This window comes from Lissotriton vulgaris, chromosome 2_1 (assembly GCF_964263255.1).
Source record: "Lissotriton vulgaris chromosome 2_1, aLisVul1.2, whole genome shotgun sequence".
In the NCBI taxonomy this organism is placed as follows: Eukaryota; Metazoa; Chordata; class Amphibia; order Caudata; family Salamandridae; genus Lissotriton; species Lissotriton vulgaris.
Genome location: NC_141687.1, coordinates 213621035 through 213645085, shown reverse-complemented (window position 1 = coordinate 213645085; position 24051 = coordinate 213621035). Strand labels below are relative to the sequence as shown.

The 24051-nt window shown below is 47.4% G+C and overlaps 1 protein-coding gene across 4 annotated transcripts in view; it reads right to left on the bottom strand.

Annotated features, from left to right (window-relative positions):
- Window positions 1-24051, bottom strand: part of POR (cytochrome p450 oxidoreductase) — a 532686-nt gene that overhangs the window by 259477 nt on the left and 249158 nt on the right. For all 4 annotated transcript variants that reach the window (XM_086954766.1, XM_086954764.1, XM_086954765.1 and 1 more), the window contains one exon: window positions 23816-23944. In XM_086954766.1, coding sequence (XP_086810892.1) covers window positions 23816-23944 — 129 coding nt within the window. The remainder of the gene's footprint in view (window positions 1-23815; window positions 23945-24051) is intronic.

Below are 24051 nucleotides of genomic sequence, written 5' to 3'. Positions count from 1 at the left end.
CACGCCAACGCAGATGGCCTGTCCCGCTTCTTCCGCCTCGACGAGGAGAGTCCCCAAGAGGATGGGTGACTCTCCCCGCCTTCAGCTGGGGGGGACGCATGTTGGACAGGCCACACAACAGACTTGCTCCCTCCCCGCACGACCAGGCCCGAGCCTGGCTCCCCAGGTGTTACGTGCAACAACCACCCGTTTCCCGTCTCATATGGGACCCCTACCCCCTGGCATCTCCACACCATGGGCCCGAATCACTACCGGCCCCCGCGCCCGGCCTGGGCGCCATCTTGGACACAGCACCACGAGGCCGCTTGGCCTCCGATCGACCCTAACCCTGGGCCTGGCCAGGCCCCGACATCCCGGCACCACCATCCACCCAGGAGGTGAGCGGACTACTTGGCAGGTCAATGGGAGAAAGAGGTGTCGATGGTTCTCCCCCGCCAGGTGCCGATCGCCCCAGCTCCCCCAGGCGCTGGCTCCACCCCCCTGCTGGGTGTCTGGACTCCCTCATCCCGGACCTCCCGACCTCCAAGAGCGAGGGTCCGGACATCAAAGGGCGCCAGACCTATAACTGGGGCAGCTCCAGAGCAGGAAGGCAGTTGTATCCTGGAGTCGAGAGACGCAGTGAAGAACTCATCCTTGACGGACTACTGGCGCTGCCGTAGCCCTGCCTTGCGAACTATCGTCCAACCTGCTGGCGCTGCCGCAACCTTCTGAAACCTTCATCGTCGTCGGGACCTGCTGGCGTGGCCGCGGACCGTTTGTAACTACCACCTTCATCGGGACCTGCTGGCTCCGCCGCGGACCGTCGCTACCTTCAATCATCTCGGGACCTGCTGGCTCCGCCGCGGCCCGATCATCTAGAACGCTGAGCTCGAGGATTGTGAGCTATCCATCTATCACCATATCTACCGGAGTGGTAACAAGACTGTCCCGCTACCCCCTTCCCCAACCAAGAGACTAGAACCGAGGGGACCCCTGAGTCCAGACCTCCTTGTACCTTTCCACCGTACTTAAAGAATTGCTTATAAAGAACGTTAAACCTTATCCTTGTGTGGTGTACATCTGTGGGGGGGGAAGTTACTTGTCTGTACGATCGCTGGAGACGGCTCTCCCCAGAGACCTCTCCCCTTATTCCCGGCCGACCCTCCCGGTCCGTCTAACACAGTTCTTTCAGGACGTAATGGTGATTTTGGGTGAATACAGAGATACGCGGAATAGTAGAGTTTCATGCGAAATTCATTCTAAATTTGGCTGCAAAAACTATCAATATGAGAGTTCTCCTCAAGAAGGGAAGACAAGTCAAGTGGTCTCATGAGTGTGAGAATTAATTCTTTATGAGTAAAGAAAGAGCTTGAGAAAACAACTGCCAGTCTACAGTGTTTCACTTCTGCACTAGAATGTTGCTAAACAACTGAGGGAAGCATGTCTGGCTCGGGTACTCTTCTACTACACACATCAGAAGAATGTACTAGGTCGGATAACAGCCTACATCTCCTTGATTTGGAAAAAGAGGCACTGAGTGTGTACTGGCCATTAGGAAGTCAAGTCTGGGTAAATACAATTCGTTTGGACTGATAAGCCTTTAGTAGACGTTTCCATGAAAAAGGGATTAGAAATCAGCAAATGGATTTGAAGTTTACAAGAGTTCAACTTTGTTGTTCAATACATAATAGGACAGAGATATTCCATGGTGAATGGGCAGACGACATTGTGCTCACAGAAAGGTAATCAGCTTGAAGATGATGGCGAGGAGAAAGTGAAGGTGTTAGGATACTGAAGGTGCTAGGTTACTAAAGGTGCTGTGATACCTTACCTCTTGGGGAGGCTCTAAAGGAGATATTATGCTGACAAAGGTATGTGGTGCCCATCACTGCAACAACCGCCTGCTGTGCCTTACGGGGGCTCCATCCCCCAGCCATACTAGCGGCACTTGACGCCAATGCACTTCCACACGCCAGGAGGCTCTTTTTTTATTTCAATATAATTGTTATTGTTTTTTAACAACATACAAAACATATAACATGTAATCGTCAACGATTTGTCTTTACAGGGTGGCAGCCCAAACTGGCTGAGTTAGTGGTGGAACAGTTACAGATTATATATGCTTGGCTGCCCCCCTATCCATTGTCCCAGTGAGAGGAAGGGAAAGAGTGAAAGGGGAAGGGGTAGGAATTAAGGTAGAGACTGCGCCCGTCAGAGCCCGGTAGAGGCTGGGCTGGGCCACCTCCCTGATAACGCACCTCACCTGCCCTCGCCTTGACATTTTACATCAAATCAACTCAAGGTACTGTTTATTTTCCCTTTTGGAACGAGGACAGTAGCGCTTTGTTTTTCCACGCCAGGCCATCGGCAGATTGTGCTGTGCTGAACTGTTGATCTTTTTTCCTGGGTATAGTGGCTGGGAGTAGTGATAGGAAAGCGCAAAAGCATAGCGGGGGTGTTAGATTTTGGGGTCTCTAGTTGGCACGGGTAGGTACTTGTGACAAATAGGGACCCTTGCCTCTAGTCAGGGTAAGGGGGTGCAATCCTAAAATAATCCCTGCTCACCCCCTTGGTAGCTTGGCACGAGCAGACAGGCGTATTTCAGAGGCAGTGTGTAAAGCATTTGTGACCACATACAGTAACCCAGTGACAACACTACAAATGGACACCACACACTATGTATATCAAAAATAAGTATTCTTTATATAGACTTAACACAACACCATTAAACAACAGAAATCCACAATACTATACTTGGAGATGGTAGTTTTAGCTTAGTTCAGTTCTGAAGATGCAACACTTTGCGTCAATGTACCTTACGATGTGTTGCGGAAATGCGGCAAAGTTCCGGTGCAAAGAAATAAGGACGTGAAGATCTTCCAGTCAGGCAACCACTGCAGGCCAATCCCCTAAGCAGCACTTCAGCTTAGGAATAGTCTCTCCTCAGTTTATTCAGGTTCCTCTCCTCAGCGAAGGTTTCTTCTTGTAGTCCAAAAGTGATCTAATTTCTTGGGATCAGGGTCCCAATATTTATACCCCAAAATCCTTTGTCCTCCGAGGGCAGAGGGGCATTTGCCTAGTCCAAACCATTTCTGGAGCACTCTGTTTACATGACTTCTTTCCTTTCACAGTGCAGGGCAGAAACATCAGACACCCCACAGGAGGTGGAGCCAGCATTGTGGAGGGAAAGCACAGTCCTGGAACACTTTGCTGACATGAGTCCTTCTCTCCTTTCACAGAGCAGGGCAGAGACAACAGACACACCACAGGGGGTGGAGCCAGCACTGTTGGGGGCAGGCACACTCCTATTCAGGTCCCAGGTGCAACTCCTCCATCACATCAAGATGCAGATCTCTCTATTCACCACTGGGGCGACTCATTCTGTCTCCTGGAATTCCCCAGCCTTGTCACTCAAACTCCAGACAAGGAATACACAACCTAGCAGAGGCAGGCTTTGGATAGTTAGAAAAGAAAATACCTACTTTCTAAAAGTGGTATTTTCAAACACAGAATGTTAAAAACAACTTCACTAAAAGATGTATTTTATCATTCTGAGTTCAGGCATACTAAACTCGAATTTCTACCAGGTTCCAGGAGTCATTTAGGATTATAAAATGTAATAATTTAACTGCCCATTCTGGTTTATGGAGAACAGATAGCCTTGCAATAGTGAAAAACTAAAATGGCTGTAATTCACTATTAGGACATGCCACAAACACCAGGGCATGTCCTACCTTATACTTACAATGCACCCTGCCCATAGGGGTGAAGAAAAAGGAAGGTTTAGGGACTGGCAAGTGGGTGCATTTGCCCAGTCAGCATGGAGGTACCAGACTGCACACAGGCTCTGCACAGCCACATCGCCGGACACCTTAGAGACCTGCACTGGCTCCCGGTCAACAAGAGAATCACCTTCCGTCTCCTCACCCATGCACACAAAGCCCTACACAACCAAGGCCCAGGATACCTCAACAGCCGCCTCAACTTCTACGATCCCAAACGCCAGCTTCGATCGACCAGCCACGCCCTCGCCGCCGTCCCCCGCATCCGAAGAGCCACCACAGGGGGACGGTCCTTCTCCTACCTCGCCGCCAAGACATGGAACTCCCTCCCCACCCACCTCCGCCTGACCCAGGACCACCTCGCCTTCAGGAAGCAACTCAAGACCTGGCTGTTCGAGCAGTAGCGGACCCCCCTCCCCCAGCGCCTTGAGACCCTCTGGGTGAGTAGTGCGCTATATAAATGCGATGATTGATTGATTGATTGATTGATTGAATGGCAGGCCTTGGACACACTTTTACAGGCTGCTTCTGTGGGTGGCATAACCCGAGCTGAAAGCCCACTAGCAGCATTTGGATTACCAGCCCTGGGCACTCCTGGTGCACTGTACTAGGGTCTGACAGGTAAACCAAACCAGCCAATCATGGAATCACTAATTCATACATTAATTTATAATAGGGAGAGCATATGCACGTTTAGCACTGGTAGAGTGCCCAGAGTCATTAAACCAACAAAAACAGGTCTGACAAAATACAGGAGAAAGGCAACAAGTTCAGGGATGACCCTGCAAAGAGGGCCAAGTCCAACAGAAGGGCTCAAAGGAACCCTGTTCAAAAAAGATAAAGAAGAAGACCCAGAAACTAAGCTCGGTAAAAGGAGGGAGGAATGGGGGGGGAGGGAGCAGTGTTTGATCGAATTGACAACCTGCTATCTGAAAGTGAGGGCCTCCTCGACCCAATCCCCACTAGCACTTCTACAGAATTTACCAATGCACAGCCTTTTACTAGCTCCACACAAAACTTGACTGTATACCAGCCATGTTTAAAAAGATTGCCTTGCATCCCAGAGGGCCTGCTAGTGGGGGTGGTAATGTATCGGAGACTGTAGTAGATCTATCAACTTTCTCCAGCAGTAATAGCTTTTCCCCCCTATTAGATTATGTTGAGCCAGAGGACTTGCTATCTAGCCCAGGTAGTGTAGCACAAAAACATAGTGTGCAGACAAATAAATGTCCAAATGAGGATGACATAGCAGCAATAAGGCTAGTTTCAAAGTTGAACTAACATGATGCCAGTTACACAGGAGGTTTATCAAGTCGCACACACAACTCTATAAAAGAGGCACCTACATATAGATCCCTAGCATCACAAATGGACATTATTCAGGAAATCAGAGCACTAAAAGTAATTGTTGGCAGCCTCTCAGATTCTTTAAGTAAGGTGCGTACAGATGTCCAATGTGTCAAGAAACGACTGAAATCACAAGTAATTTGTTCAACAAGCGTCCAAGGGTGTATCGACTGTTAGAGCAAACTACCATGTGACCCTGTCCAACAAAACTCTGGAAGCTTATGTAGAGAAAACCCAGCCCGGAACATCAAAGCTGATCCCGTGGTCCCTAGACACCCTAGAGGTAGGACAGCCTAGGGCTGTTCCATGACAATCCATCGATTTTAACAAGGCATATTGTTCTCTACCAAGTTGTGCCAATCAGCAGGCAAACCGACCACAATCCTTATATAGCGCTGATAAGATCTAAGATAGGAGACAAATAGTTTATATGGTCAATGTACCAAGGCTTCCCCTAAGCCCACACAGATAGGATGAGGGCTCACTAATTAACAAATGTATCCACTGGATCTGGCGGTGAGAGGCTTAATCAGAGAGGACATTACTTGGGCGATGAGGCTTTCTAACCTAGGTGGGTCCCCCAGATGCCGTTGATGCTATAGCTCTCACTTACTCGCATCATGCCCTTGTGGAAAATTTGGTGGCTTTTGACAATCTTACTTCAGATCTCACTACAACCAACATTAGTTTTAAATATAACCGCCCGGAGATGGCTCCAGTGATGAACCCTGCTCACCATGTAGCATCCCAAAACAGCGTCCCTACACTGCTGGAGATAGACTGAAGGTCCCCTTCGCCTCCCGCTGCCAGTATTAAAGCCAATGATGCAGCACCTGCCAGTGAACCAACTGTATTCCAGCAAGGGCTAAAACCTCCCGCAGAGACGAGTTGTTCCATCAGCATTTAGAAAGGGATAGATAGCATCCTAGAGAATACAGCTCTAGGGGAAGGGCCAATGCTAGAGGTACAAGGAACATCACGTAGACTAGCGATTTTATATGGAACATAGGGGGGCTGAGGTCCAAGGGAGTGTCTACAGATTGGAACTCTTTTGTTGAAGAGTTTGATATAGGTGCCTTCCAAGAAACATGGCTAATCAAGCCACTTTATCATGTGGGGACTATCTAAATTACTATATACCAGCCATCCAAGGTAGCAAAGGTCGTCCTTCGGGGGATCTCACAATTTGGATCAGACAGGACATTGGCTTGAAGATACAGACACTACCAACAGGGAGCAATGATATCCTTGCAATCCGGTTGATGTGCCGTCCTTATGGCAACATTGACATTTACAATTTTTATGCGAGAGGACTCAGCGGGGGACGAAGGTTGGAAACTGTCTCTGCACTAGGTGAGCTTTTAGACAATCTCTCTTGGGCTGCCTCCATGTTTATAGTGGGGGACCTAAATACAACTTTTGAGCCCCTCGACTGAAGGAAACTTGATATAGCGGGAGAGGAAGATGAGCAGTGGGGCATCCCAAACCTGGACATACCCCCAATCAAAAGATGGAGAGAAGAAGCCTTAAAGATGAACGCTTTAAGCCTAGAACATAGCATAAGGGCGGCCAAGTGGAATACGATCTCCGACAAGCAAGGGATTTACACGTTCAATATTGGTCACAACTTCAGCCATATAGATTATTTGTTAATTAGCTTAAAACTCTGGCATACCCTAGCAGATATGGTTGTGATGGTTAGAATGGAGAGCGATCACAACCCACTATGTTCTACATTCATGTTCAGGGAACTTCACAAACGGGTACAAACCCATAATTTACGTATTACAGGTAAATTATTACCAACAAATGATATGCAGCGCTTAAAGTGGCCGATGATCGAGTGGCCAGAAATATTAGCAGTCATCAATAGTGATGTTGAGCACACTCTGAGATGGAGACATCCCTTTGCAACTAACAGTCGCCCAAAAAATTAACATCTTTGCATAATACCTTATTTTTAAAAATGCGGTCATACTTCCTAAGACCCTATAAATCTAAGGAGATTGGCACTCAGCCACGGCACTACTGGTTCAACAAAGAGTGCAAACAATCCAGAGGAGCCTTGGGGGAGGCAATTAGATCAGGAGACTTGACCAGAGTACAAATGACCAGGAAGTCTTATAAGAAAGTGATGCTGAATGCAAAAAAGTCTTGGGACGGGGGCGTGGCTAGCAGCCGACGATGGCGGAAGCAAACTAGAGAGGCTCCCGCATCAATCCGCATGCCTATCCGCTCAACAACGAACCCAGACGGGATGTCCCGGGTCCAGTGACCGAACGGCACCTAGCAGAGAAGTTTTGGAGCAGCGGTGCACCGGGAACTGGTGGAAAAGACGGCACCCGAACAAGGCCTAGTGGCACATGAAAAGCATGAAAAGCAGCGGAGGCTGGATGAGGCGGTGCCCGGGCGGAAGTGAGGCCTCGGCGGAAGTGAGGCCTCGGCGGTGTTACCAACCGGAAGTGCTCGTAGTGCAGAACGACCCGAGCGAAAACGGCGGTAGGGAATCCGATGTCCCCGCAGACCGTCCATGGGCAGTGTATACCACCCCACGACACAGCAGCACTGCGGCAACACTGACGGAAACCGAAGCCTAAAATAAGTGCAACGACGCCGCCATTTTGCATAGCCTACGCCATTACGGGCACGAACTCCCTCGAATAACAGGCTGGGCGGCCCGCGCCGAGGTCTCAGCAGGCTCGACAAACAGATTCTACTAACAACAACGCGACTGGAGAAGGGGTGCAAACCCATCTTTAGGGATCTGGCCCGGAAAGCCCAATTACTGTGTAGCCGAGGCGCCATCGAAACTCGGGCGACCCAATCGACCACTCTCTTCGAAGAACCACCTGGCAGAATACCACCACAGGCTACGCTCGACGGTGAGCAATTTCTTGGTGTGTGATCATGGCGGGCAGAGGGTCTAGAATGTGTTGATGTGGGTGGGTCTGCACACCTATTTCTCAAATTTTTAAAATAAAATTGCACAAGTTTAATCAAATGTCTGCGTGCAGTGCTGTGGGAGAAGGTACCTATCCCCCGGGAAAGATGCTTATGTATGAGTCTAGAGAAAACCTGAGACTGAAGCAATGCACAGCTTGAGAGGCACTTAGGCCTAATTTATGTAAACAAAAGTATTTTCACAATTGATCAGAAAAAGTTTTTCAAATGTATTTCAAAAATTATATCCAATTAAATACAATATAATGTTCAAGTCAACTCAAATGTTGGTACATATAAAAAAAACTCATCAATGTCTCTCTTTTCAAAAAGTACATTTCACTTTTTAGTGTATGAAACGTTCATCCACAACCCAATGCATTTCGGGTTCATTTAGAACACTTCATCAGGGGAAATCATATTTACAAGTATTCACATTTTTATAAGCTTTACACTCCTCGGAGCCAGTCAGAAAGCGAATCTACAACAAAAAAGATTGTGATAACTTCAGTTACACTTCAGGTGAATTATAAAGGTCACAATGATAATGAACATGAACATAGTATGCAGTGATATTCAGTAATAATAAATGTAGCTGTGGGTTTTCCATATTGCAAAACGACAGAAATGCCAAGGAGAGTATGAATAGAAATGCCTAAATCAAATCAAATGTGCCTCCACCATACAAACCAAGATAACAGAAGAAACGGAAAAAACAGAGTACCCTCAAATACTGAAGTGAATAAATATCCAAATGTGTCTAAATCTACTGAGTGTCACACAGGTGTAGTCTATATAATCTACATAGATGCGTGCAAAATACCTTATGACGTCCTGGAAAGACCTAAAGTCTAGCATGAAATTCAATTCACAGCACTCCTTCCTGTTAAAATTCAAATTAACAAAGTACTGTTGTATGACCGTCCTTATCAAATCAATTAAAGTTGCACTATTAAACGGCTGTATTGACGGACTCGATACTCACAACACTGCCTCAGTTTCAGAACCAAGGTGAAATCAAAGACCTCGATATTCGTAATCACCCCCTTCGTTTTTCTTAACTCTATTTCGTAGATGTATCTGAAACCGACATGATACCCATAAGTAAATACAGCGGTGTATCATGAATCGTGAAGCATTCCTAAACAAAAGGTAGAAATCCCCTTACCGTAGGATGTGTAAGTGTACTGCTCGAAAAAGTCTAACTGCTCCTCATATGTGCTCGAAGCGAGTAGCCGATTACAATCCATAATCTAGCCCGGGAAACGGCGCGTCGCCCTCTTCTTAGCCAACAACATAAATAAGGGACTCAAACCTAACCTATCCAAGATGGCGCTGCCCATCAGCCTGTGAGCCCGATAATATAGTTAACTAATCAAAATATTGTGGGAAAAGAAACGAAAGGCGAAAAATGAAAATAAAATGAAATGAAAATGGATGTAAATATAAGAGTAATAGGGAAAAAGAACGAAGCAGAATGTCGTTATGAAATATGTAAAATGCCCCTCACATTCTCAAATCACTGCTGATAGCACTTATAAAAAACACAAAAGTTCATAATGGTCATTGAGACCCCCTGTGCATTGCTTCAGTCTCGGGTTTTCTCTAGACTCATGATAAGGGCAGAGGGTCTAAGCATAATTCCACCCAAGCTAAGCTTGACAAATTTGCATATGAAAAACAGTCTCTCCCCCTGATGGAACAACGCAAGTCCCTGGGTAAAGGGACGGAGGGAGACGGTGCAAAGAAAGCCACGTTGGAAGATGTGCTAAGCGCCCTCGCCCAAGTGCAAGCGACGGTGGGGGCGACTGCAACGGAAGTAACCCTCATTCGGGCAGACCTCCAGAAAATGAGTGAAAGGGTGAAGCAAGTGGAGGTGGTCGCCAAATCCCTGGTGGAAGCTGTTTCGGATCTGCAGGTGGAAATGGAGAAACTCTCAAACTTTTTCACTGTGGAAAGGGCCCATAGAGTGCCAGGAGGAAAACCGAAACCAGGGGCCTCGCCAAGACCGATCTTGAGAAGACTTTTTAACTTTCGAGATCGAGACACCATCCCTCAGGCAGCCAGAGTGGCACCGGCCATCCAAATTCAAAACTCAAGGATATCGTTCTTTCCGGACTACACGGCTGAGGTATCGCGGCGGAGGAGGACATTCTTAGAAGTGAAAAAGACATTGCGAGAGCAAGAGCTGCCCTACTCAATGCTGTTTCCGGCCCGGCTTAGGGTGGTCACCGACAAAAAGGTCAGGTTTTTTGACTCTCCGGAGGCGGGCAGAGATTGGCTCGAGGGCTGGCGCACCGCGGGACCTCCGCGTAGGTCCAACAGAACGAACCACGGACACCGAGACGGCAGCCGAACTGGATCACAAACATCAGGCAGAGGAGGCGCGAGCAAGTCACCGACATGAACTTTCTGAGGCTGGTGGAGGGGAATAACGCAGACAACCCACAAAAACAATGGACGCAGACTTCTTTTATTGACTACAGTTGCACAAGAGTCGTGGTTGGACGCTGGCCTGGGTGACCCTGAAGGGAGCAGGGATGCCGCCTCCCTGGGGAGACGCTCTCCCCCAACGTGCAAGTACTCTGGTTTTGGGATGGGTTAAGCGCTCTGCTCAGTTGGGGAGGCGGGCAGTTGAAGGTCCGTTAAGCAGGGAGGCAGGGAGAGGGAGGGGGAGGGAGAGGGGGGGGGGGGTTGTTGGTTGTTTGTTAGAAATTCACAACGTCGGTCGAGAAATGGAGTTTTATGTTTGATTGCTCTAGCTGAAAAGGTAAAATTAAGGGTCCGGGTCCACCACCTGGATACATTTGTATACGTCTGCATGACCAGAAATGGAGGATGGTCTGATACGTAGTGCAGGGGAGACTTAGTCACAGACACGTGGCTCCCCCCCAACGAATACTGTCATGGAATGTAAGAGGATTGGGGGATAAGGTGAAACGTGGCCTGGTATTGACTGCGTTGGAGACAAAAACCTCACCTAGCACTATTACAAGAAACTCATCTAACGGGGGGCATCTAAGGCCCTAGATAGGAGGGGATATAAGATGGTGGTTCACTCTGAGTTTACTTCGGGCTCTCTGGGTACCGGCATTTTGATTAAAAAGTCCTCGCAATTCATTCCACTGGGCACGAAGACTGACGGGCAGGGTTGCTTCGCAGCCATAAAGGGACAATGGGAGGGACGACTCCTTAATGTGGTATCAGTGTATATCCCGCCATCTCTTCACTCAATAAAGCTTCCAGCGCTCAGTGACTTTTTGCTATCCCTTCCCGAGGGTGATGTACTTCTTGGGGGAGACTTCAACGCCACAGTAGACACACAGCTTGACAAATTCCCAGTGACAGGCCCTATTGGGGGACCTTTCAGAGTTCAACGATTCCTAACAGCGATGGGTCTAGTAGACATCTGGCGGCATGTCCACCCCCAGGATAGGCAATACACATTTCATTCAACGGTTCACAACAGCCTATCACGAATTGACTACTTCTTAGCACTAGGTGACGGCATACAACATGTTGATATCATAGACATCCACCCTAGAGGCATATCGGATCACTCTCCACTCACCCTGACTGTCTCTACTCAAGAAAAGTCTCGTAACCGTATATATCCCATTCAAGCATCATACTTCAAAATCCCGAAAGTCAGGAAAGCCCTTCAGAAGGTGACACACAGTACTTCGAGGACAATGTCGCCTCCGTGACTTCTTCGGAGGTTATTTGGGAAGCTTACAAGACGGTACTGCGAGGGCAGGCCATAAACTCTATCACGGGCCACAAAAGGGAACAAGCAGTCTAGGCTCGAATTGGCTCTTCGCGACATGATAACTTCACATGAGACAAACCCTACACCAGACACGGCGAACACACTTTTACTCCAACAACAACTGTACACGGAGCACGTCCGGCAGCAGGTGAAGGGGCACATCACCGATACACAGAACAGGATATATGATGTGGGAGATAAGGCGGGAAAGATGTTATCCTGGCTAGATAAGAGAGGGGGAAGCTCAAGGGGCATCCAGCAGGTGAGGGATAGCAACGGTGAAATTCAGACAAGCCCTGAACAGATAGTGGAAGCACTGCGGCGCACTTTGAAAGAGTCTACATCCCCGAACGGGCTATATCTACTGACATGGCAAGGGCAGCGTTGGACAGGATAGAAACTCTGATACTGCAACCAGAAGCAACAGCCGAATTAGATGCGGCCATAACTAGGGATGAAATACAAATGGCTATACGAGCGCTGAAGCCTGGCAAGGCGCTCTGACCAAATGGCATTCCAGTAGAGTGGTATCAGGCCACATCGGAGGAGCTAAGTGCACATTTACTAGCCATGTATGAAGAATGTTTAGAAAGGGGTGAACTTCCGCTCGATCAGAGAATGGCTACTATAGTAGCGATTCCCAAGCCTGGGAAACCGCAAGAGGACTGCTCCTCATACCGCCCTATCTCTTTGCTGAATGCGGAGGTTAAAATCTTAGCCAAACACCTTGCTACCCGGCTGATGGCTCATCTACCCGACCTCATACATCCAGATCAATCCGGGTTTATGCCTCACAGGAACACGGCAATGAACCTTCGCAGAGTGCACGGGGTGTTGGCGAGAGCAGGCTTGATCCACGATCAAGCAGTTATACTGGCCCTGGATGCAAAAATGGCCTTTGACCTGGTAGAATGGAACTATCTGTTTGAGGTTCTTTCTTGTTTGGGCTTCGGCTCGAAATTTATATCGTGGATCAGACTACTATATACGAAGCCGGTCGCACATGTGGTGGCGAACGGCCATATTTCACGAACATTCCCTTTGGGGAGAGGCACCCGCCAGGGCTGCCCCCTCTCGCCGTTGCTCTTTGCACTCTCCCTAGAACCACTAGCAATTTTGATAAGACAAACGCCATTACTTAAAGGAATACATTGGAAGGAGGGCTGGGAGGACCAGCTATCCCTTTATGCGGACGACATGCTGGTGTACTTAACAGACCCAGAGCGTGGTGTGCCGGCACTCCTAGACCTCTGTGACTATCATGGCAAAATCTCGGGATATACGATAAACTGGAATAAATCAGAAATGTATGTCTTGAAAGGCCCGGTCCTGGCATTGGGCTCAGACTGCCCCTTAAGGTTAGCTGGCTCCTCCTTTAAATATTTGGGGATCCAAGTTACAATGGACCCAACGGAATTTGTACAAAAGAATCTGGCGCCACCTATGAAACGGCTTAAACAAGACGTCAAGTTCTGGGCGGGGTTGCCCTTAACAATGCTGGGTACAGCAGCGCTGTACAAAATGATGAAGCATGACACCAAGGGGCCTGTTGGTGTGTGAGGGGACCTAAAAACAAGAAGGGTGTTCCCCACTGTGGAGGACACACCTAAAACTCAAGGAGTGGATTCTGTTTATTTATTTACATATGCTTAGGGAGAACGAATCCATTCTGATTTCCTTTCTCTCTCTCCCCCCTCTGTTTGTTAACTAGCTGTAGATTCACCAGTGTTTCCAGACCTTGGAACAGCAGGGAAGAAGCAAAATCGGTCTGTAATTCTGCAACTCTGTCGCGTCCGCTAGCGCTTTTTTTTAAAAGTGGTTTAACCCGCGCGTTCTTCCACTTATTAGGGAATGTGGAAATGTCCAACGATATATTATATACCTTGGAAAGCGCGTCTGCTAAGACTGGACTGAGTGTCGACATAACTGACGGTGGTGCAGGATCTGCTGGAGAGCCAGATTTTACACAGCTTATTAGAGAGGCCACTTGTTCATCAGTTACATGCAAGAAGGAGTCCAACCTAGTGGAAGAAACCTCTTCATACGGAGGGTCTCTAGGTGAGTATCCCTCCACCCGTTCTTCACTCGCCAGGTCAAAAGATTGATAAATCACATCAATCTTATGGGTGAAGTGCTTGGCTAGGTTGTCACATAATTCCTGGGTGAGGGGTGGTGCTTCATTAAGTCAATGTCTACAAACAAAGAAATGATTGCTTAAAATTTGAAATTCTGTTCCAATAAATGGTTTAGGCATATACCTCCATGGTCTGATTCGTTCAACAAGATTAGTAGTTCTATTCATCATTTGGTAAATAAGGTCCGTACAGACTGCAAAAAATATTCCAAAATCTGTGCCCAGAGTTTTGCAAACAAGTGTAAGATACTTAAATGTGTTGTGTAACCTTCTCCAATTCCAAAATATTTAAGCCTATGATACCAATTGTGCATGTGCAGCACAGTATTTGTTCTTCACTGTGTCAGTAGAACCTGGTTGGGAGTCAGTAGTATTATATTGACCAGCTGATAAGAACTCTTTAGATCCCCACTTGACATCAGGAATCCAATACAACACTACTCCATCAAAGTTCGCTTGGCGACTGCATGGCCAAGGTAAATTCAGGCTCTCCCCTCGACCCAATTCCCATCCATATTCTCCGTTAGCTTTCTCCTTATCTACTCCTAGTTATTTAAGATCTCTTGAACTCCTCACTACGAGAATCTATTGTCCCTGAGGAATGGAAAAGAGCCATGGTGATACCACTCTTAAAAAAAACTGGCGCAGACCCAAAGACCTTCTCCAATTACCGCCCCATCTCCCTGCTGCCAATGTTTTAAAAAAATTCTGGATAGGCATATCAATACTCACCTTACCTCCCACATCGAGGCCACAGGCTTTCTACACCCATCTCAATGTGGGTTTCGCACCCATTTTTCAACAGAAACCACCCTTCTAGGGGTTACTGAGAACTTACGTTCCCGCCTCGACCAGGGCGAAACCTCGGAGGTTATTCTTTTAGACTTAAGCGCCGCATTTGATACTGTTTCACACCCTGTCCTTTTGAAAGCATTGAAGGCGGCCAGAGTGACTGGTCCCCATTGGCCTGGCTTTCTTCTTTTCTGAGCGGTCGTTCATTCCAAGTCTTCTCTTCCAACTCAGCTTCCTCTGTTCGTTCGTCTGCGCATGGGGTGCCTCAGGGGTCCTCACTTAGCCCTATGCTATTTAACATCTACGTGAGGCCCCTGGCAAGCATTGTGGAAGACTCTGGTCTTTCCCTTTACTCATACGCAGACACCACTCCAATCATTTTCTCCCTCCCCGGCCAAGGCTTGTGCCCAGTCTGCTCTTAAACTGGGGCTCAGCCGAGTGGGGGAATGGATGCAGACCAATCTCCTGAAATTGAACAGAGATAAGACGGAGGTAGTCATCCTAGGCAAACAAACACCTCTGGGGCCCTCAACATTGGCCACCAGAAATGGGGCCACTACCCCTGCCTGTCACACAGGTACGGAACCTTGGCTTTGTTCTGGATGACTCACTATCCATGCGGCACCAAGTAGTCAGAGTGGCAGCCACCTGTTTTTCCATCCTTGGGTGGCTCCGCAAAATCCTCTGGATTCTCCCGGACTCGACAAGGCGTACCGTAGTCCAGTCTTTAGTCATCTCGCGCCTGGACTACGGTAATGTACTTTACCTTGGAGTCACTGCGGAGACTCAGAGGAAACTCCAGCTTGTTCAGAACTCGGCCGCTCGTCTACTCTGTAAAGTTCCTTGGAGATCCCCATTTCCTCTTATCTTAAAGATCTACATTGGCTCCGCATTGAAAACAGAATCAAATTTAAGGCCCTCTGCTTTATGCATAAGATCAAGCAGGGGCTAGCCCCTGCTTACCTCCAGTCTCTCGTCCAATCTTACGCTCCTTCCCGCCTTCTCAGATCCTCGTCTCAAGGGAATTTCCTGATTCCACGTTTCAAACTATCAAGAATGGGCGGACGCTCCTTCTCCTTTCTTGCCCCCTAAATTTGGAATGCTCTTCCAGCTCCACTGAAACTTGAGCCTTCCCTGACGAAATTTCGTAAAAAGCTGAAAACCTTGCTTTTCCCTCAGTGATGACCACCTGACCTCACTACCACTGCCTTTAGCTGGCGCCGGTAGTCCCCATGCGGGTAGCTGCGCGCATTATAAATCTAAATACAATACAATACAATACTGGGGCACGGTAGTATGTTAAGCCCCATGTTTTTATTTGTTGCCCTCAATACTCCCCTTTCAATATTCTTGGATGTGAGCACAGTCCCACAGAATGCGAGTGTTCCCAATTAGTCTCACCCTCTCCAACACCTATTAGAGTTACCCATTTTATTAGTATGTAGGCAGTAAAGTGTAAGATGCCATCTAGGTAGACTCTTACCAGCTACTTCTATCACCTACATGCGAGTGACACCCTTATGTGAATTCTTTATGATTGCTTCCAGAGCAACTTGAAAGCGCCCCCTTCCCTTGTAGTAGTTTGTATATTTTGTGGATTAAATGGCAATCCTCATATAATCTTTGAAGTAGCAAATGAACTGATAGTCTTGTGGCAGTAGCTTTAATCACTTAATTCCTAACCCAATGTCTTACTTGTATGCACTGATCATGCTCTCCGATCTAATCCAAAGCTTGCCTTGAGATGTGCATGTCAGGATTGATTCCAGTCTCAAAATCTCGAAGCACATCTCACCTTTTACCTGCTGTGATAGGCCTCTGTTAAGCCCTGGGTTACATGATTGCTTCCCCAGTTATTATTGGAGAGTGTAGCATGCTTTAAGATCTATTGTGGAATAAAGTGCAGTGGCCTACCAGAGTGGTCTACATGATAATGCGTGCCCCATAAATCCCAGAGCTGTTCACTTATAACATTTGGCCTTCTAGAAAATGCTTTAGCCATGCCACTCTCTAGCACAAAGTGAGGTTGGGGGATGCACACACATAATTTTTAAGGATAACAAAATCTATGTTTAGTTTGGATCCTCAATGTTTTCCTTCCCCGTATAAAGGTTGCACAAATCTACTGTACTTATTTTATCAACTTCCTCTTAAGAACTAGAGGCAGTATTTGAAAGAGAAACAGTGATCTAGCTAGTACTACCATTTTGATGGTAGCTGTACATCCATACCAGGAGTGTGTCTGGTTATGCTACTTTGAAGATCTTACCATAATTCTTTTAAATTAAACCTTTCACTTCTAGGATGTTTGTACACCTCTGTTCTGGAGAATAAGTTACCTACCTTAGGTAACACCTAGGAAAATATAGTCTCTTGTAGAGACTTTATCTAGCCGCAAATTCCTTACCGAAGAATTTAGCCCAGGCGTCAGACTAGATCCATATGATTTTTCGTGATCAGTACCCCTGCGCGCCAGTAGGTGGTGTGGATCGGCTCGGCATACTCTGTCGACATCTGAGCCGGAAGTAACATTGCATTACCTATATAGGTGTCACCCAGGTGCACCAACGTCATTTGCGTTCCCAATTTTCGATGCCAGAAGATCAGAGCCATGAAGAACACTAACTACTGGTGTGTCAAAACTAGGACCTTAAAAGAGGTCATCCCTGTCCCCAGAAACTGGTTCACAGAGTGGGGAGGATGGGTGGGTCGGTAAGGAATCTACGGCTAGATATAGTCTCTACCAGATAAGGCATTACCGAAGGTGAGTAACATGTTCATCTGATCGAGACTTCTAGCCGCAGATTCCTTACCTTAGAATAGATAGCCACGCAATACCATTCCCGGAGGAGGGTCTGAGAACCAATTTCAAACTACAAAGTCTTGCAGGACCGAACAGGCAAATGCCCACCCCTGTGGACCTGAATGTCCAGACAGAAATTCTTGGTAAATGTATTCAGGGAAACCCATGTTGCTGTCTGGTAGGTATCCAAAACCCAAACTCTGCCTGCTACTGCAGAGGTGGCCATTTTAGCTTGGGTAGAATGAGTTCACAAACCTTCAGGAGGTTGCTTCTTGGCCAGTGAATAGCAGATTTTGATGCAGAACAATTCGGAGATGGCCCGCTTCTGCACTGCCGACCTTTCTTCGCATCAACTTACCCCAAGAAGAATTGTTCGCCCACTTGGAGCTCTTTTGTGAACTCAAGGTAGAACGACAATGCTCTGTTTGGGTCCAGACTGTGATGTGCTCCTCTTCCTTAGAGGGATGGGGAGGAACGGAAAAAGTAGGCAAGGTGATGGCTTGGTCTACATGAAAAGGAGTGACCACTTTTGGCAGACAGGAGGCCCATGTGTGAAGCACAACTTTGTCAGATTAGCCTGACAAGTAAAACGGCTTAGACGATAAGGTTTGCAGCTCATTGTGGGCAGATGAAATTACCACAAGGAAGGCTGTTTTCAAGGTGAGATGCCTAAATGGACAATTGTGTAGAGGCTCGAAAAGAGCGCACATCAAAAAAGTCAAAACCAAATTAAAGTCCCACTAAGGCATAATGAAAGTTGAAGGAGGGATGAGACGAGTAATACCCTATAGGAACCTATGTACAATAGGAGACTTGAACAAATAAGGTTGATCAGGCAACTTCAAGACGGCAGAAATGGCAGAGAGATAGCCTGTAAGAGTGCCCAGAGCTGAACCCTTCTCGGAAAGAGACCAGACAAAAAGTAGAACCTAAGAAGGAGGGGCAGAAAGGGGATCAACAGATGTGTCAGCACACCATGCCACAAATTTCTAAGAACTGCAGGCGTACACCATCTTGGTAGAGGGACGCTTGGCTGCCAAGATAATGTTACGGGCTTTGGGAGGAAGGTCAAAAACCATCAACTGTCACCACTCAATCTCCACGCAAGAAGCCAAAAGGGGACATCTTCGGGTGGAGAACCTTTCCCTGCTGCTGCAACAGAAGATCTCCCCAAAGATCGAAGGATCTATTGCCATGGTCAGTAGCTCGGTATACCAGATTCTCTGTGCCCAGTCCGGAGCCACAAGGATAACTAGGGCCCTGCCATTTCTGATCTTATTGAGGACTCTGGGAAGGAGCGGTATGGGCGGAAAGGGGTATAGGAGGTCTGAGCTCCACTCGAAACAAGAGTCACTGAGTGGGTGCCGCCTTCGAAACTCCAGGGCCCAATACCGCTGACTTTGCCTCTACCAGATGGCCCCTGCAGCCCAGAAGTGACAGAGAACAAGGCCGAGAATGGCCATGTCAGCCAACGGATGAGGAGTAGTCTAAGAACGATTCGACTTCTTACTCTTCTTCTTAGGACTCCTACCTGAAAGTCCGGACGAGTTTGAGCGGGACGAAGAGGACTTCGGGTCCGCAAACGATTCCGGGGCCTTCCCCTCAACTAGATCTCTACCGTTTCGGAGTCGCTTGCCAGGCCACAAGCAGCTTCAGGTATCGCTCCCTTAAAGCATTGGGAGCCATGGCCCAGCAACTGGAGAACAACATGATGGCATGGTTGCGCTTCAGACGCCAGAAGTAGACAAGATGCGTGTCTGTCGGTGACATCGGCCGGTGACAAACGCCAAAAAGCTTAAAACCAGACTTGTGCAAGGACATCCGCGACACACCAGGAGGTAAACCTCAAAATAAGTCAACAAAAAGGCCCATAAAAAAGTGAAAGCTCATCTCCGGATCAGCGCTGACTGGCGAGGAAAGAAAAGCACTGCCATCGGCGTACCTAGGGGGTGACTGTATAGGTACCACAAAGTGACATACGGCTCAGACGTGGAGTTGATCGACGCCACCTACCAGCGCCCAGGGGTACTGCTCAAAACGCCTGGGGGAAATTCTAAGGTAAGGAATCTGCAGCTGGAAGTCTCTATCAGATACACATGCCACTTACCTGCTACATGGTGTGGCTATAAAGTGTTTGCGACATATTCTTCCTATGCATGAGGCGTTGCACATTTAATCAGACAGCATTCCCATACGGTTATTCCATGAATTCAACGACCACAGGGATGGTACAATTTATTTCAAGTTATGTTAGACAGCAGACACATCAAGCTCATTAAAACATATGGCACAACCATGGATGAGGTGGACTTCCTCTAACAGGTCTAGCCAAGGGGCACTTCAACCTCCTCTACACTGTACTATGGGGCGGTGACTTTAACCTGGTACTGGATAAACAGGTGTACTGTAGGGTGGGGACTTTAACCTGGTACTGGATAAACAGATGGACTGCTCAAACCCCAGCACTTGTTCACACCTTAAGGCTGCGACAACGCTGGCCACCATTATGAACACTGGAACTTAACAGATAAATAGTGCCTGCGACACCCAGACACTAGGGAAGGGACACACATATCCATGGCATATGGATCATGGGCACGGCTGGATTACTGGCTGGTTATGGGTGAGGTATGCACATGGGTGACCCAGGAGAAGACCTGCCTCGTACACTGTTGGACCATGCCCCAGTCAAACTCACTTTGAGGTTACCAACTTTGACACATCAAGCATTCATGTGGTTGCTCTCCCCAACATCGCTCCTAGACAAAGCATTTAAAGAGGAAGTGCAGGCGGAAAGTCAGAACTTCTTTAAATTCAATGAGGGATCAGTAGACACCATAGGTACCATCTGGGAGGCCTTTAAATCCTACATCAGTGGCATATACATAACCAAACTAGGGGTCTGCAAAGTCATGCGTGACCAACTCGATAAATTAGAGTCCACGCTGATTGCACTAGGCGATCGCCTCTCTCAGTGCCCTGACACTCAAGGGCTGGTGGGTTAATGCACTAAACTAGACAATTTTCTGACATAAACCGATCAAGAACAGAAACACGCATACAAGTATTCACGGCTAGAACATATGGTGATGCAGAATGCTAGCGGGGTTACTGTGTGACCACCGTTAAAACCTCCGCAGTCACCCAACTACAAAGCAACAAGCCCTCCATGAGGCGAAGATACTGGAGGAGTTTGTTAAATACTTATCGGTATTATATACGTTGTGCACGCAAAAAACCCCTAATGATTATATTCCATACTATGACCGCATTCCCTTACAGTGGCTAAAAGGCCGAAAGAAGACAATTCTTCGATGCACCACTCGCTTTGGATGAGATCACTGCTGCACTCCGGCTTCCCGACTTACAAGGCTGCTGGTAGTGATGGATTCCCAGCAGATTTCTATAAAGTCTACTCGCACCTACTGTCTCCCAAACTTTTAAAGTTGTATAATGAGGCACTAGAGAGTATGATGCCGCACAGCCTCTTCCATGGGAGGAGATGGTTTGAAAGTGAACGACGTGCGGCCACGGCAATATAGATAGAGTAACATGCACCCAAGTGGCATGGGTCACTATCCGGAACAGTTAACAGCTACCTATGGCCTTTGCAAGGGCACAGCAACTTACCCATCACTCATTGATCCAGTTTACCCAGGCACCACAGGCCCAGTGCAGGATTAGTAGCTGGAGACTGAGTTCGATGGGAGATATCTACCCTGACGACCACTTTATTGAATTATATATATGTATATATATATATATATATATATGCAAAATTCACAACCCTGTATTTCTGCAGGTACCTCCAACATGCAAGGCACAGGATGTGCTAATCACACACCCATTCCAACAAACACCTGGTCACTATGCTGTATTCTATCATACGGGATGAGACTCCTACACAGACTCACCATGCCATACTGGACTGGGAGGTAAACCTACCTTAGAGGGCAGGGCTATTGCTGAAAAGGAATGGAGATATTGCTGTGAACAAATTGGCAAATCTTCTCCAAACGGCAAATTACAGCTACTACATTTTAAATTCTTACATTACCTCCATTGCATGCCCAAAGGGTTCTTGAGACTCAGACTTCTTCCGGACTTCTACTGCCTCGGTGGTGGGTTCTTAGACTCAGATTTCAAGCATCGAGCCTGGGGTAGCCCACCCATCATCCGATACTTGGATGACATTTTTGATGCCCTCTCTAGAATGACCAAACTCTCTACGTGGATCCATACCCAAAAGTCACGCACTTGGGCTACACAACTAATGACCCCAGCACTGTACAACGCTTTGTCACTATCGCTCTCCTGCTAGATAAAGGAGGGTAGCATGCACTTCGGGAAGGGATACAAACCCTACTGTCTGGCAGAGGCTGATACACTACCTGAATGCACACCCTTCACACACTTATTTTTCTCCAAATTCTTTTTTTTTGGTTTCAAACAGACCTTTATTGACATTGTTCAACTCTGACACAGCCTGGTGCCTCCAACCCAACGGGCCGGCACTGCGGTACTTAGCATTCTTTGCAAGGGACAAAGGGGAAGCGAACACAGCAAGCCGCCTACAACCCCAATGGGCTGGCTGAGTCTGGTGGGCAAGCATAACGGGTGATTATCAACTCAGGCCTCCAAAAAGTACCCCAACAACATCAAGGTAAATAAGTCACAGTAATAACGCCACCAGTCGCCTATCACGCCAAAGCATCGTCAATTCAGTTTCCACTCAACGTTCACAATCTAAGTACCTTACCCCGCATTTTCTGCCCCCAATCACTATTACACGACAAGGTGGTCAATGCATCCCCATCTCCGGGAAGCCCTCTGCCTCTTCACGTTCCCCCCGCACTGTGTCCCTCTTCCTCCCCTCGGCCAGGGCCTGTGTCCCCGTGTCAGTATGTGCCAAGAGATAGGTTTAAAGGGTGGCCCAAAAATCTCTAGGGTGTGAGGAGAGTGGCATAAGTTCAGCATAGGTGTGTAACTGGTCCGGGCAATATATGAGATCATTCTGCCAGTCCTTGAATTTGGGAGCTCGGCCGCGCCCCCATCAACAGGCTATCCGTTGTTTCACCAGCAGGAGGGATAAAGAAGCATATCTCCGTTTCTTGATAGGGACTTGTTCTGTGTATCCTAAGAGAACAGTGAGGGGGTCGTCGGGCACATGTGCCTCAGTCATTTTGTCTAGCGCATGCAGTACTTTCTTCCAGTATTCCCGAAGAGACGGGCAGACCCAGGCCAAGTGCCCAAAGTCAGCTCCCCCGCCTCGCATCCATCACAGCAGTCAGTGTCGCGCAACTGTAAACTGTGTAGCCGAGCCGGAGTGTAGTATAATCGGTAAATATATTTATAATGTATAAGGCGTAGTCTGCTATTGGCGGATATGGCGCACGTTTGGCGGCAGCAAATGGACCATTGTTCCGTTGTGATGGAGAATCACAATTACATTAGGTCTGTACCATTATCTGCAGACCCTTCTGTAATTGGAGCCGTACCAGGGGAACTTAAGCGGTTTTCAACACAACACAGAATTTTGGTAAAAGTCCACAAAACTTTGCCACACAAATTGAAAACGAAAATAAATACTCTTGCTTATGATCAAAAATGAGATCGTGTGAAAGGGTACATCAAACTACTCATCAGATAGCTACATTTGGCTCAGCAGGATGAAGAACCATAAAAGGCATTTGCTAAATGTAGCCAGAAAAAGGTGTTCAACTGGGATTCCCAAAACAAATCTCTCTATGACAGGATGACTTCAGGCAGAAGGGTTGTTGATCCTCAGGTTTCCTATCTAGTTCTATCTAGTCTCTATCATGGCAGGATGATTTCATCATTCTTTTCCGCGTTGGGTAGGAATACAGACAGCTCAGTCTACTACTCCTGAGAGCTTGATTACTCCCTCCACAGTAGACATCTACAATATAGCCCAAAACATTGCAGCACTCAAATGAAATGTTGACTAGAAGGCTAGACAAATGATGTGCAAGATGTAACAGAACTTTACAGCTGCCTTTTTAATCATTACGCTAAAATGCACAACATTAAACACTCAGCCAGCTAGTGACAGGAACCCATACTGATGGTAATTACATACCCGAGTCCTATCGAGGACTTTAGAAACGTAAAGTGCTCTTAAACACCTGGAGGAGGTTGTGGGGATTACACCTCTTTAAACTCCTTCGGTAAAGCAGGTTTGGTTTGTTTCAGTAGGATTCAAGATTTCCCTGTTTTGAATAACACCTTAGCTATCTATTGTCTCTTACCATCTCGTACTCTTCAGGATCAGCAGACATCCCACGCATTCCATAGCGGTGGGCATCTTTAGAGAGGCGGTTGGAAAACTCTTCACCTGTTCCAGTTTGAGAGCCATAAAATACAACAATGTTTTTTCCCTGCAAATAAGGACAGAACAAGTTATTTTAATAAACTGGGGCCTATTCACAAACTGCAATGTGCAGTACATTCTGAGGTACTGCAATACAATTATAAACGTACTACA